We start from the raw sequence: 12886 nt of genomic DNA, 5'->3' as shown, positions 1-12886 counted from the left end.
CCCTGGACAGGACTCGAATGATGACGCCTTTCATGGGCATCAGCCCCATCCCGGGCGGGGAGCGCTTCCCATACCCGTCTTTCCACTGGGACCCCATCCGGGACCCCCTGAGGGACCCCTACCGAGAACTGGACATGCACCGCCGAGACCCCCTGGGCAGGGACTTCCTGCTGCGGAGCGATCCCCTGCACCGCCTCTCGACGCCGCGGCTGTACGAGGCCGAGCGCTCCTTCCGGGACCGGGAGCACCACCATCACCACCACCACCCTCTGACCCTGGACCCGCGGCGCGAGCACGAGCGCAGCGCCCACCTGGACGAGCGCGAGCGCCTGCACGTGCTGCGGGAGGACTACGAGCCCCCGCGGCTGCACTCGGTCCACCCCGCCTCCCTCGACGGACACCTGCCCCACCCGGGTCTCATCACCCCAGGGCTCCCCAACGTGCACTACCCCCGCATCAGCCCCACCGCGGGCCACCAGAACGGACTGCTCAACAAGACCCCGCCCACAGCCGCGCTCAGCGCCCCGCCCCCGCTCATCTCCACGCTGGGGGGCCGCCCGGTCTCCCCCCGAAGGACCACCCCTTTGTCCGCAGAGATGAGGGAGAGGCCGCCATCCCACACCCTGAAGGACATCGAGGCACGATGAGAGGACGGAGACACCACCCCCACCCTACCCCTCCAAAGCCACCCCACAAGACTCCCGGCCAAAACCAGCGAGAGGACTCCCGAGCCTTCGACCTTCGGGGCCTTCCCGGCTGTCCCCCGTGTAAACACAGACAGACATGTACAGGCTCCAGTGCAGATTTTGAAACTTTTTTTTTTTTTTTTTTGTATATTCTCTGTTGAAATTTTTCAGATCTTTTAGCCAAGTCATCCGTTTTTAATGTCTTTTTGGGTTTTTGGGGTTTCAGCTTTCTTTTTCCCTCCTCCCCTCGTGTGAAATTTCAGATCCGCACCCCAACAGTGAGGACGAAACACACGCCCATTGAATGATGGGTGGGGGTGGGGTGGGGGAGGGGAGTTCACAACCCACCGTGCAAAGCGGTTTCCGATGAGAAGGCAAGACCTGTACATAGTTCTGTAAAAAAAGAAAAAAATGGAGAGAGAAAGGAAAAAAATGATTGCTTCTTGGGCTAATGGTTCATATATGCAAAAGGGTAAGATGAAAGCTTTACTTTGTACAGATGTAAATAGATAAAGATTAAGTAACATAATACATTAATACTTCTTTAAAATGTGCTATTTGCAAACATGATCGCAGCAAGGAGCGAGGTCGGCCCAGGGGAGGCCACGTTCCTGTATCTTGTGAGAAGACAGCTAAACCCTTCAACTATGCAATGAATCTTAGGGCTTTTCACCAAAGCCCGCCTAACTCAAAGGAGCCTTTTCTGATCCATTTTCCACATACTTAAGGTCATATTTTCCCTGAACAAGCGCTTAACCGTGATATGACTCTTGTTTTCCTTGCTTGCTTTACCCATATGGAGAACCATCGGAGAGTGGGGCCCGGGCTGGAACTTGGCATTCGAAGATGCCGCCTGTGAGTACCCATAGGCGCAGGGGAGGGGCAAGACAGGTGCAAACCCCACCCACAAAGGTCAGAGGACAGGAACAGTCAGACCAGGGAAACTGGGATTTGCCCGATGCCAAAATCAGAGCGTAGGTGTCAGCCGCAGTGTCTGGCTGACAGATGTCAGAGCCCCCATCCCTCATGGATCACACACCTCATTGCAGGAACATGCCTTTGTCAACACATCCTAGCTCATATCTGTACACACTTACTCGTTCAGTAATGCCGGTCAGCTACATGCCAGCTGATCCTGAAGGAAAGTTCACGTTTCTCAGATGATGGATATGTTTCCACTGTACCCAAGAGCCGGTAGTTTAAGGTACAGCCTCCCACTGTGACTTGAATTCCCAGTTGGTGGGGAAAAAGGAAATTTTTTTTAAAAAGGATAAACCGGAACAGATCAAAACCTCATGTAGTCCTTGAGATTTCTGGAGGGGGTTGGGGGGGAAAGAAAGGTGGCAGAGAAAGGTCTAGTGTGTGCTGGTGTTTTTAAGTTCACCTCCATCTTAGTGTCTCTTCATCACCTTTTATAATCACGTTCAGCCTATTGTCTACATATTTGGAGAGAATATGACTTTACTAGCAGAGAAATACACTATATCTTGTCTACTGGACTGTAAAATATATGTATGAAATAAAAACTAGTTCCATCGGATCTTCTAGTATACTAAAAGTAATATCTGACGTCGTTACCCTGTTTTTTGCAACAACAAAAAAAAAAGTGAACTACCAACCATTGTTTCTAATAAGCAGAGAGATTCTATTTTAGTAGTAAACTGAAGGTTTAGTTGTGAGCTTCAGATTTTGTGAACTCCAGATGTTGTGCAGTGTTTTTTGGTTTTTGTTTTGTTTGGGCTTTTTTTTCTTTTTGTTTTTTGTTTTGTTTTGTTTTGGCGGGGTGGGTTGTTTTGGGTGTTTTTTTCCTTTCCTTTTTTTTTTTTTAAGACAACAACTTTAAAATAAAAACAAAAAATCCAAGGAATATGTACACTGGAACTGTAGTAGTAGCTTTCAGTATTGTAAAGAGATTGTTCTATACGGACCTTTTTGCTGTTGATCCTGTATGTAATAAAGTCCTTTCTAGATCCTATGTGAGAAAAAAAAAAAGTACAGCGACTGAATCTCAGCATGTTTTCATCGGCGGACACTCCTTGTGTGATGTAAACTGTGCCATGTTATTAAAAAATGTGAACTGAGCTTCCAGCTGCTTGCTTGTGTGGGGGGCCATGATGACCCTCGGGGGAGAAACTGTACTGGCAGATAGAACCACCCAGCACCCAGCTTGCCAACCCTACAGTTAATCTTTCTGAAAAGAGTTGTGCCTATTCCATCCGTTGTGGTTGATGTGTGTATGTGCGCGCCCGCATGTGCCCAAAGTCATGGGCAGGTCCTTGTGCATGTTGTAGATGAACGTTTGCTTGGGCCACATCAGCAAGGGACTACTTGGGTCTTTAGTTCTGTCTGTGGATGGGAAATTGCGTCGAAGATCTGACCACTTGTCTTTGCCTGTTCCTGCGCATTTCCTACCTTGTGTTACCTAAGACCTTCCCAACCTATTTTTTTATTGTCTACTTTTTTCTGGGTCTCCCCGAGTTATTAGTGTACACATGGCTCCTTTATCCTCCAGAATCCATCATCGTTTTCAAGATGGCAAAAATGGTTCCATCCTGTGTTGGGTCAGTACAATGGCTGTTTGGATGAGGTGGTATCTGTATCTCAATGGAAAAAGACCAACGCCCAGCTGCCTTTGTCCTCAGAACCCCAGGTTAGCAAGGTGGGGCATCTGCCAGGTAGGAGTTAGAAATGGCCATGGGCAGACATTTGGGGTGGCAGCAGATTTGACTCACGCACATAGACCAGGGGCTCCGGGAGAGGCTCTGGCCTGAATCAAGAGCTGCCAGCCCAGAACACTTAATGGAAGGCATCCAAGCCCGTGTCTGTCATCGCTAGTTGTATATGTTCATACCCGATCCCCACCCCCCCAACCCCCCGACCTGGAATAAAGGACTTGGGAGAAACACAGGTGGTTTGGAAAACAGCCTCCACACCATGGTTTTCCAAACCCAACCAGTTTTGCATTCTTGGAACCTTCCAGACTCCCAGTACACGTGGTATCCTGCCTTTCTGCTCCAACGGGGTTCCTCCCTGCTTGTTCTCGTTCACCTCTCGTTTCATGCCCCCGTCTGCAATCTCAAACTCCCATCAGTCATGGAGTTTATTCCCTGGGCCTGCCTGCCTCTCACCTCTTCATCTCCCCCCTCTGATTAGCTCTGGCTCCTCCTCCACAGTGATGGGTACCAGCACCAATGGATTTCCCGGTAACCTATAGATGCTCTCATTATCCACACGTCTTTGGCAATGACCTTGTTACCTTTTAATGGTACATGACAAGTAAAGTAGCAAATGTAATTATGGCGATAATTAGCCATTGTGGATGGGACTTAGTGGCATGGTTTTTTCTTCTTTTAAAATCATTTTATTGGGGACTCGTACAATTCTTATCACAATCCATACATCATCTCAAGCACATTTGTATATATGTTGCTATCATCATTTTCAAAACATTTTCTTTCTACTTGAGCCCTTGGTATCAGCTCCTCATTTTTTTGTACCCTCCCCCTCCCTCATGAACCCTTGGTAATTTATAAATTATTATTTTTTTCATGTCTTGCACTGTCTGATGTCTCCCTTTACCCCCTTGTCTGTTGTCCATCCCCCTGGGAGAGGGTTATAATAGGTCATTGTGATCAGTTCCCCTTTTCTCCCCCCACCTCCCCTTCCCCTCCTGGTATAGCTACTGTCAATATTGGTCCTAAGGAGTTTATCTGTCCTGTATGCCCTGTATTTCCAGCTCTTAACTGTAACCATGGACATGCTTTGGTCTAGCCAGATTTGTAATGTAGAATTAGGGTAATGATAGTGGGGGTGAGGAAGCATTAAAGAACTAGAGGATAGGTGTATGTTTCATCGGTGCTATACTGCACCCTAACTGTAAGGGGATGTCCAGTTGCTTACAGATTGGCTTTGGGCATCCATTCCACACTTTTTTGCTCTGGGTCTTTGAGCGGCCTGGTTTTCTGTTGGTCCGTTTTTCCGCCTCTGACAGGGCTGGCAGAGGAAAAGAAGGTGCTATTGTCTGTGATCTGCGTGGATGGAGTTTTCCAGTGTGAATAGCTGCACAATTGCATGCTCAAGATGGCCCCCTCTTGAGTATGTGCACATGTCCATTCTGGCAAGCCTGCTAGGGCGCGTCCTTCCATCAGCTCTACTCAGTCCTATGGAGTCACTGTGAGTCGGAATTGATTCAATGGCAGCGAGTTTGATTTTTTTTTTTTAGATGCTTTATTTGTACTGCTGGTTTAGTTGTTATTATCTTGGACAGTCAAAGGATAACAAAAGTCGCATGGGCTTTTTCTCGTTTGGTGATATTGTGGGTTACATGTTGGGCCGTTAAGTACAAGGTCAGCAGTTCAAACCCACCAGCTGCTACACGAGAGAAATGGGGAGAAAGCCCCATTTCGGCTCCCAGGAGGGTTTTCACCATTGGAACCCCCGGGAGCAGGTGTGCTCTGAGTTAGAGTGAACTCGATGGCAGTGAGTTTGGGTTGGGGTTCATTTATTCATCCCACCGTCATTTTTGTGCGTTGGTTTTACCTATGGATTTTCGAGCGTTTCTTGAACTTGCAAAGATTTATTTTCACAAGGTTGGCTTATTTATCAGGCAAGACAGGCTTTCTACTCTTAAAGAGTGACAGTCTCAGAAACCCACAGGGGCAGTTTACCTTGTCCTATGGGTCGCTGTGAGTTGTCATCGACTTCTAGGCAGTGAGTTTGGGTTTTTTACTACATATATTATCAAAGGTGGCCAACTCCACCGGATGGAATGGCCAGCCTTCCTCTGCCCACATCATGGGTACCCAGCAGGTTGTGAGGCCCCCTGCTTAAGGTCTTGAACAGTTGATAATGAGCCAGATGGGAGGACCCTGTGGTCAAGGACCTGCATCCGTTGGCTGGCCACCTCCTCCAACTCAGGGACATGTCATGTAGATTCTGGAAAGCACTCCCTTTGCCTGGTGGTCTTAAGCAAATCCTGGAACCTCTTTGGAAGTCTATTTCCAAGCTGAAACCCTGTGGACACCTTGAGGCCTGTGCCCGCCAGCAGGCATTGGCACGGATAGACTTGGCTTGTGCGCCTGCGCCAGGGCCTGTGAAGTGCATACCTGAGAGGAGGCCTTGCCCTGTTTGAGCAAACTCATCCGATGCCAGTGTCACCAAGATTCTTGCTGAACGTTGGCTGGCATTTTGGGCAGGACCCAAGGTAACGGGTTGGGGATACCAGGGTATCAAACGCCCCCGTTTCTAGGCCTGGGTGTTCATCAGGGAGTGGACAGGGTCTTTGGGCAGGGTCTGGTTAGAGCAGCTGTGTCAGGGTCACCATCTGGGCTGGCCCCTGGCACACATGGAGAGGAAGCTGGTATTTGGAGAGCTCAGGAGCACCTGTTAGTGGCCTTACTGCCCCCAGCATGGGCCCTGGGCAAGCCAGTTCTGTCTGTGTGGCAGTTTCATCAGCTGACCTTGAAGTGCTCTTGCAGTCTGAACACACAGCTCTGTTGGGCGTCAGGTGAGTTTTTCAGCCTAACTGCAGGGGAAGATGAGTCCCTGGAGAAGGACATCATGCTTAGTCAAGTAGAGGGTCAGCAGAAAGACCAAGACTCTTGGAAAGAAGAGTGGACACCATGTCTGCAACAATGGGCACCACACAGCAAGAGGGACAGGGCAGTGTTTTCATTCTGTGGGGTCTGTTGTGCATTGGGGTCCCTGTTGAGTCGGAGCCAACTTAATAACAATAGGATGTCTTCCCTCTTCCGAGGGAAGGTCCTTGGGTAAGACTCCTCCTGGTCTCCCTACAAGATCCAGCTTCAAGACTTCCCTGCCTACCTCATGTCAGACCCTACCTTCTAGAACCTTCCAAGGCAAAGCATGCCTTCCCCCTGCCCCATGTCCCTTCACTCCACTGCTCTCCACATTTCAAGACAGAAGGACCCTGCACCCAAATGCCAAATGCCAGTGTGTGCCCTGCCCTGCCACACTGAGGCTGGGTGCAGCTTTGGCTTGCTGGAGGATTTGAGGGTGGAAACACCCAGACATCAGAAAACCATTCTTAAACCCACTTGCTGGAGACGTGGGAATATAATAGATTCTTCTGCCACCTGTCTCTTCACTAGCTCTGGGCTGCCTTCATCCTGTTCCTATTCCGGGTTTGGGGTATCCTCAGAAATGAGCTTGGGATACACCACATTTGCCAGTGGTATCCGAAGAACATTCTGTGATAACGAGCAGTTCATTTTACTCTTCAAACACTATCCCGGTAGGAGTTTTTTCTAAAAAAATTGTTCCGCACAAATAAAAACCTTTGTACCATACCTATCATCCATGACACGGTGTTGCTTTTGGAGCCCCCCAGATCATGCTAGTGCCCACCAGGGGTGGTATTCCCCTCTCTGGGAAACACTTTCCCAGACACAGGCAAAGATTGCTGTCAAGACACCTGGAGATACCTGTCCAAGAAATGCTGGGCCCACAGATGTAGACAGGGACAAGGGGCCTAGCTAGACCTGTCCCCAGAGCCTTCCCACCCATGAACTGTGGGAGAACATTCCTGTTTGCTGTTTCTATCTGAGCAGCACCAGAGAATTCACACTTAAGGGGAATAACCTAGATTTCAACATATGTGCTATAAATCTTTTTATACATTCTGAATTTTTAAAAAAAATCATATTTTTAATCCTTTGAACCAGGGGTTAGCATGCTCTTTCTATAAAGGGCCAATTAGGAAGTAATTCAGATGGTTAGTTTTTTTGTGGGTTTTTTTAGATCATTTTATTGGGGGCTCGTACAGAGGGTTCAATTTTTGTGAGAACATCAAGCTCAGCTATTGAATGGCAATATGTAAACCAAAGGTACTGGCTGGCTTTCAATAAAGCTTCCAGGAAACAGGTGATGGGCAGGCTTGGCCCGCAGGCTATTGTGTGCTGGCTTCTGCTTTAGATCATTGAGAATGTGTCCAAGTTAGCATCATGATAAAAACAGAAACGCAAAATGAAGCTCATGAAAGGACAAAAAAAAAAAGAAAGAGAGAAATGTGCTATAAAAAAAGAAACAGAAAAGGATTCAGAGTATGTGTGCTTCATTGTTCAAAGCTTGAAAAGGCATGAAAGAAAGCAGGATCCTGTTACATAGACACACCCACTGCCACCTCATTAAGGCTTTCAGCACTTTATGGGAGCCGAGAGCCTCATCTTTCTCCCACGGAGTGGCTGGTGGACTTGAACCATTAACCTTGCCACTAACAGCCCAGTGCCTAACCCACAGTGTCACCACGATCCACATTCATCTGCAAAGTCAATATTATACATTCTTATTGACTGATCAGGAATGTTAATGGAGGTCATGGTCGGTTCCCATGCAGCTATAAGACATACAGAGTGATCCCATGGACAATCTGCCTCGCTTCACCGAATGGTGACACTTTACAGAACTGGACCCCTGCCTTATGCATCGAGCTGTAACTACAAGGTCAGCGGTTCCAACCCACCATTTCCTCTGAGGGAGAAAGAGGAGGCTTTCTGGTCCCATAAAGAGTTACAATCTAGGAAACTCACATGGGCAGATCTACTCGGTCGTATAGGGTCACTATGAGTCAGAATCAACATGATGGTAGTCAGTGAGTGAGAATGTTAGGATACAAGGGGGTTTCCAAAAGTTCCTGGGAAAAATGGAATTGAGCAGTGGCCTTTTTGACGCCCTCTCTCATATGATCACAAGCAGCATATTGTCACTGATAGGATCCACGAAGATTTTAAAGTTTCAGTTAAACTTGGATGTGTGATTGTTGTTTACAGTCATATCACCTTTGAAGTTCTTAGCTCCACCACCACCACAGGCAAGATACAGACACGTTCCAACCACAAGGGGCCATTTGGTTTCCCTTCTTGTACTCATCACACCCCGCCATCTGTTTCTAGAATGCTCTCATTTAAAAAATGTGAGCTAGATATTTCCCACTCAGTGTAATTCCCCAGACTCGCCCAGGCTGGTATGTGTATTCACAGTTTCTAATTTCTAATGGTCTAATCATCTTCGATGACAAGGAATGACCAGTTTCCTTAGGCCATTCCTCTATGGGATGGATCCGGGCTATTCCCAGTATTCGTCTATTTCAATGGAAGCTGCTGTGGGCACTTGGGTGCAGGTTCTGATTCGAACGTACGTGTTCAATTATCTGGGACAAGTGTTCAGGAGTGTGAACCTGGGGTGTATGGAAGTTGTAGGTTTCCTTTGCATTTTTGTAAGTGACAAATAAAAACAAAAGCCAAGACATGAGAAAGGAAAAGATCAGACATGAATGAGGAAGAAGAAAAGAAAAGCTGTGGAACTACTAAGACAAAAACCCGAAACTAGGTTAACGTGGTGGCTTACATATTCAAAACCACCAGCCTCTCCTTGGAAGAACCATGCGACTTTCTGGTCGTCTGAAGTGTTTCAAGCTCGGAAACCCATGGAGGCAGTTCGATCCTATCCTACTGGATAATAGTGAGAATCAATACGCAAAGGAGAAAGCACAAATGTGGATGAAATAACATGACTGACGATGAAACAGAGGAAACACAAAACTCACCGAGACTTGCAACCAACAGTTTACTGTGGTTGGGGTGCAAGTGTGCAGAGCAATTGGTTTCTCAGTCAACAAGTGGTGCACGTAGCGTTTCTTGTCATTGATTGCAATCCCCTTAGTGCAGCGGTTCTCAACCTGTGGGTCGCTACCCCTTTGGGGGTTGAATGACCCTTTCACAGGGGTCGCCTAAGACCGTCAGAAAACACCTAAATAGTTCACAATATATAATTACATATTGTTTTGTGATAATCACTTTGCTTTAATTATGTTTAATTATGTTCACTTTGTAACAATGAACATCCATCCTGCATATCAGATATTTACACGACGATTCATCACAGTAGCAAAATGACAGTGATGAAGTAGCAATGAAAATAATGTTATGGTTGGGGGTCACCACCCCATGAGGAACTGTATAAAAGGGTCGTGGCATGAGGAAGGCAGAGAACCACTGCCTTCATGTAACAGTGCTCCTCCCACTTCCTCCCTGGGCTCCCCATATCCCTTTCCTGCCGAGTCCCTCCTTCAGAGATCTGTTACAGGGCAGATGCCTCGCTCTGGACCCCAGAGGGTGGATCACTGTAAAGATCTCACTGCTCACTTCCTAGGGCTGTCCATTGTTCGGCTGAAAGTGCCGTCCCTGGATGGCAGAGCTATGTTCAAACTGGTGTTGTTTGGAATAAACCATGCCTGTACCACCTGGAACCCACCTAGTAGTGATGCGTTTTGCCTCACCCTCATACTGTAGACGTGGCGCCACATGGGACACGTCCCTGGAGAAGGGCATCAAGTTGGGTAAAGTAGAGGGGCAGCAACAGAGAGGAAGCCCCTCCATGGGAAGGATGGGTGCAGGCCCAAACAGCAACCAGTAGTTCATTCTCTTGTACGTGGGGAGCCCTGGTGGCATAGTGGTTATGCGTCAGGCTGTTCACAGCAAAGCCTGCAGTTCGAGTTTGGATTTTCAGTTAGGTGTGTATGGTTGCTATGAGTCGAAAGGGCCTGGGCAGTGCCCCACAGCAACAGCCTCTCTTTGCACGTTTAGTCAAAGAAATCCACGAAGCCACCTGAGCCTGGGCTGCTTTGTTATTAGGAGGTTTGGAGTTTGTTTTGCAGTGTTTCTGAAGACATTTATTTGTTTGTTTGTTTGTTTTAATGACCTGCTCAGTATCTTATTTTTAGGAGCCTGTTTAAAAGTTTCACCCCAGTCTGTATTGGTTAAGACGGGGCGGTGCATTTCTAGAAACGCGTCCCTTTCTTCTTGGTGCACACCATTGTCAGAGTACAGTTCTTCACAGTATTCTGTTATCCTTCTAATTCCCATCGTTTCTGCTGTAACACCGCCTACTTCCTTTCTTATTCATGTCATTTTCATCTTCTCCCTCTTTACCTTTGTTCATTTGGCCAGTGGGTTGTTGCTTTTATTAATCCTTTCAGAGAACCAACTTCTACTCTCATGGATTTTTTTCCTCCCTCCCGCCCCCACCATGTTCTGTTTCCGCTTATTTTTGCTCTTATTTCCTGATTTATTTTCTTCTGGTGACTGTGGCCTTTGTTTGTTTGTTGAAGCTGCTCTTTTCCTATTGTTGGATATGCAGGAGTAAAGTGTTGATGTTTGCTCCTTCTCACCTGTCGTTGTGTGCATTTATTGCTATTCATTGACCTCTGAGAGCTGCTTTAGTTGCACCCCAAAGGTTTTGGTATGTTGTACTTTCGATCTCATTTGAGCCTAAGATATTTTAAACTTTGTTTTTTAAAATCTCAATTTATTACACAGTGTTTTTTAAAGCAGGATGTTATCCAGTTTCCATGCATTTGTTATTTTCCCCACATTGATTTATGACCCTATAGAGTTGTGATCTGAGAAGATAACTGGTGTGATTTTGGTGTCTTTCAATTTATTGGTGCTCACATTGTAACCTAACATGGTCTCTTCTGGAGAATGATCCATGTGCTCTGGAGGAGAATGTGCACTGTGCTGGGTTGAGCATATTGTGTGTGTCTTTAAGAGCTAGTTAGATGGTTGTGTTGTTTAGATCTTCTGTATCTTTGTTGAGTCTTATGGATTGGGGGAGAGGATGGGGGTGGTCTCAAGCCCCCAAATTCCTGCTAGCCCCATTGCCATATAAGTTGTTCCAAAGTCTAGAACACTTCCCAAATTCTCCTTATGTACAAGAACAGTACAATGCTGATACTTAAGTGGGTCCTGTGATAGTTAGGTTTTGTGTCAACTTGGCTGGGCCAAGTCATTCAGTAGTTAGACAATAATCCCTGGTGACGAGATCTAATATGGTTCCATCAACTCTGTAAGCAGCCAGCAGCTGTGGTGTAGTGGAGTCCCTTTGACCCGATCACAACATTGATACAAATGGAAGAAAGACTCCTTGGGTGTATGGCTTGCTGCTTCTTAAGCAGACTTTTTGGGACAGCTTATTACTTCTGCTAGGTTCCAGGTCTACTCGTTGACCCGGCCACGTTGCCTGCTCATCTCAGGAACCATCAGGGATTGGTCAGCCTTAGATTCATTTGACTTTACATTCGCCAGCCCGTGGTCTTTCTGTTTCATGTTCATGCTTTCTGGTTCATCAGTCCCTGTAACTACTCAAATCAGAACAGTTTCAACCTACCATTGACCCACAGGCTTGAAGTGGACTGGATTTATCCACTAGGATGGGAGCCATTTCCTGACATAAATTCTTTCTATGTGTATAAACATGCAAGCATCACAGGTGCTGCTTCTCTACAGAGAACCCTGTCTAATACAGGTGCCAAGGATAGTATTGAAACAAATCGAGGGTAAAAATGAATACAGGTTGTATGTTCCACAATGGCATTCTACCAATGTCTTGAAGACAATCGTTGCATAAAAGAATAGGCTCATTTGCAAGAAAATCTTGCCAGTGTTTTAAAGGATAAGTTCTCATGATGCCTGCCGCTTATTCTCAAATGATGAAAGGCGAAAAAGAAAAAAGCCTATGTGTGTACACAAACGCACACGCTCACATTCAAGAGGGGAACGGTAATGGGGCAATTTTTGATACAGAAATGTCTAGCAAGGCGCCTCAAAGTGAACACGACACACAGCCATATGCCCAAAGGGAAAATGGGCGTGTGTTGTGTTCCCTTCAAAGCGTCTTGCTAGACATTTCTGCATTGAAATTCTTTCAAAGGAACACAGGCCTACAAAAGGAAGGATAAACAAAGCCAACAGCAGATTCTCTGTTCACACGGATAGGATTGACAGCTCTCTCCAGGGACATTAATTGAGAGAGAGAGAGAGCGCCGATCACTCATATCGGGAATGAAAAGAGGTACCTCCTGACAGACAACAGGAGGAGATTATGTTTACCTTCTGCCACTTGGAGCATTTAGGTGATGTGGATTAAACTCAAGATGCCCCCTGGCAGGTCCTCTTAAAACAAAACAAAGAGTAAACAACCTCTGCTGTTCAGTTTGGGATCGTACAGCGTCCATCAACCTACCTCAGGTGACTTGGCGTCTCTAGAGTTGACTTCTTTAAATCCAGGGACTGTGTCTCCATCAATGCCTCTCCATGAGCGTTTAGAACTTGCTGGTGGAAAATTGGTCACATATGCGTGAGCTGTGGATCAGAGCCTGCGTTCAGCACTCTGCTGTTCAGCCG

General features: G+C 46.8%; 1 protein-coding gene across 1 annotated transcript in view; it reads left to right on the top strand.

The window, feature by feature from the left end:
• The window catches only part of AUTS2 (activator of transcription and developmental regulator AUTS2), a gene marked incomplete at its 5' end in the record, with an annotated part of 1172671 nt that extends 1170197 nt beyond the window's left edge, over window positions 1-2474 (top strand). Inside the window, one exon of the mRNA XM_045284531.1 lies at window positions 9-2474. Within this exon, the coding sequence (XP_045140466.1) occupies window positions 9-647 (639 nt within the window). The remainder of the gene's footprint in view (window positions 1-8) is intronic.
• Window positions 2475-12886: the final 10412 nt, after the last annotated feature.

The sequence above is a fragment of the Echinops telfairi genome, unplaced genomic scaffold (genome assembly GCF_000313985.2).
Source record: "Echinops telfairi isolate 266 unplaced genomic scaffold, ASM31398v2 ScPeMD7_5;HRSCAF=22, whole genome shotgun sequence".
Lineage (NCBI taxonomy): Eukaryota > Metazoa > Chordata > Mammalia > Afrosoricida > Tenrecidae > Echinops > Echinops telfairi.
The sequence above is the reverse complement of the archived record's forward strand: the minus strand, read 5'-3'. Positions and strand labels throughout refer to the sequence as shown.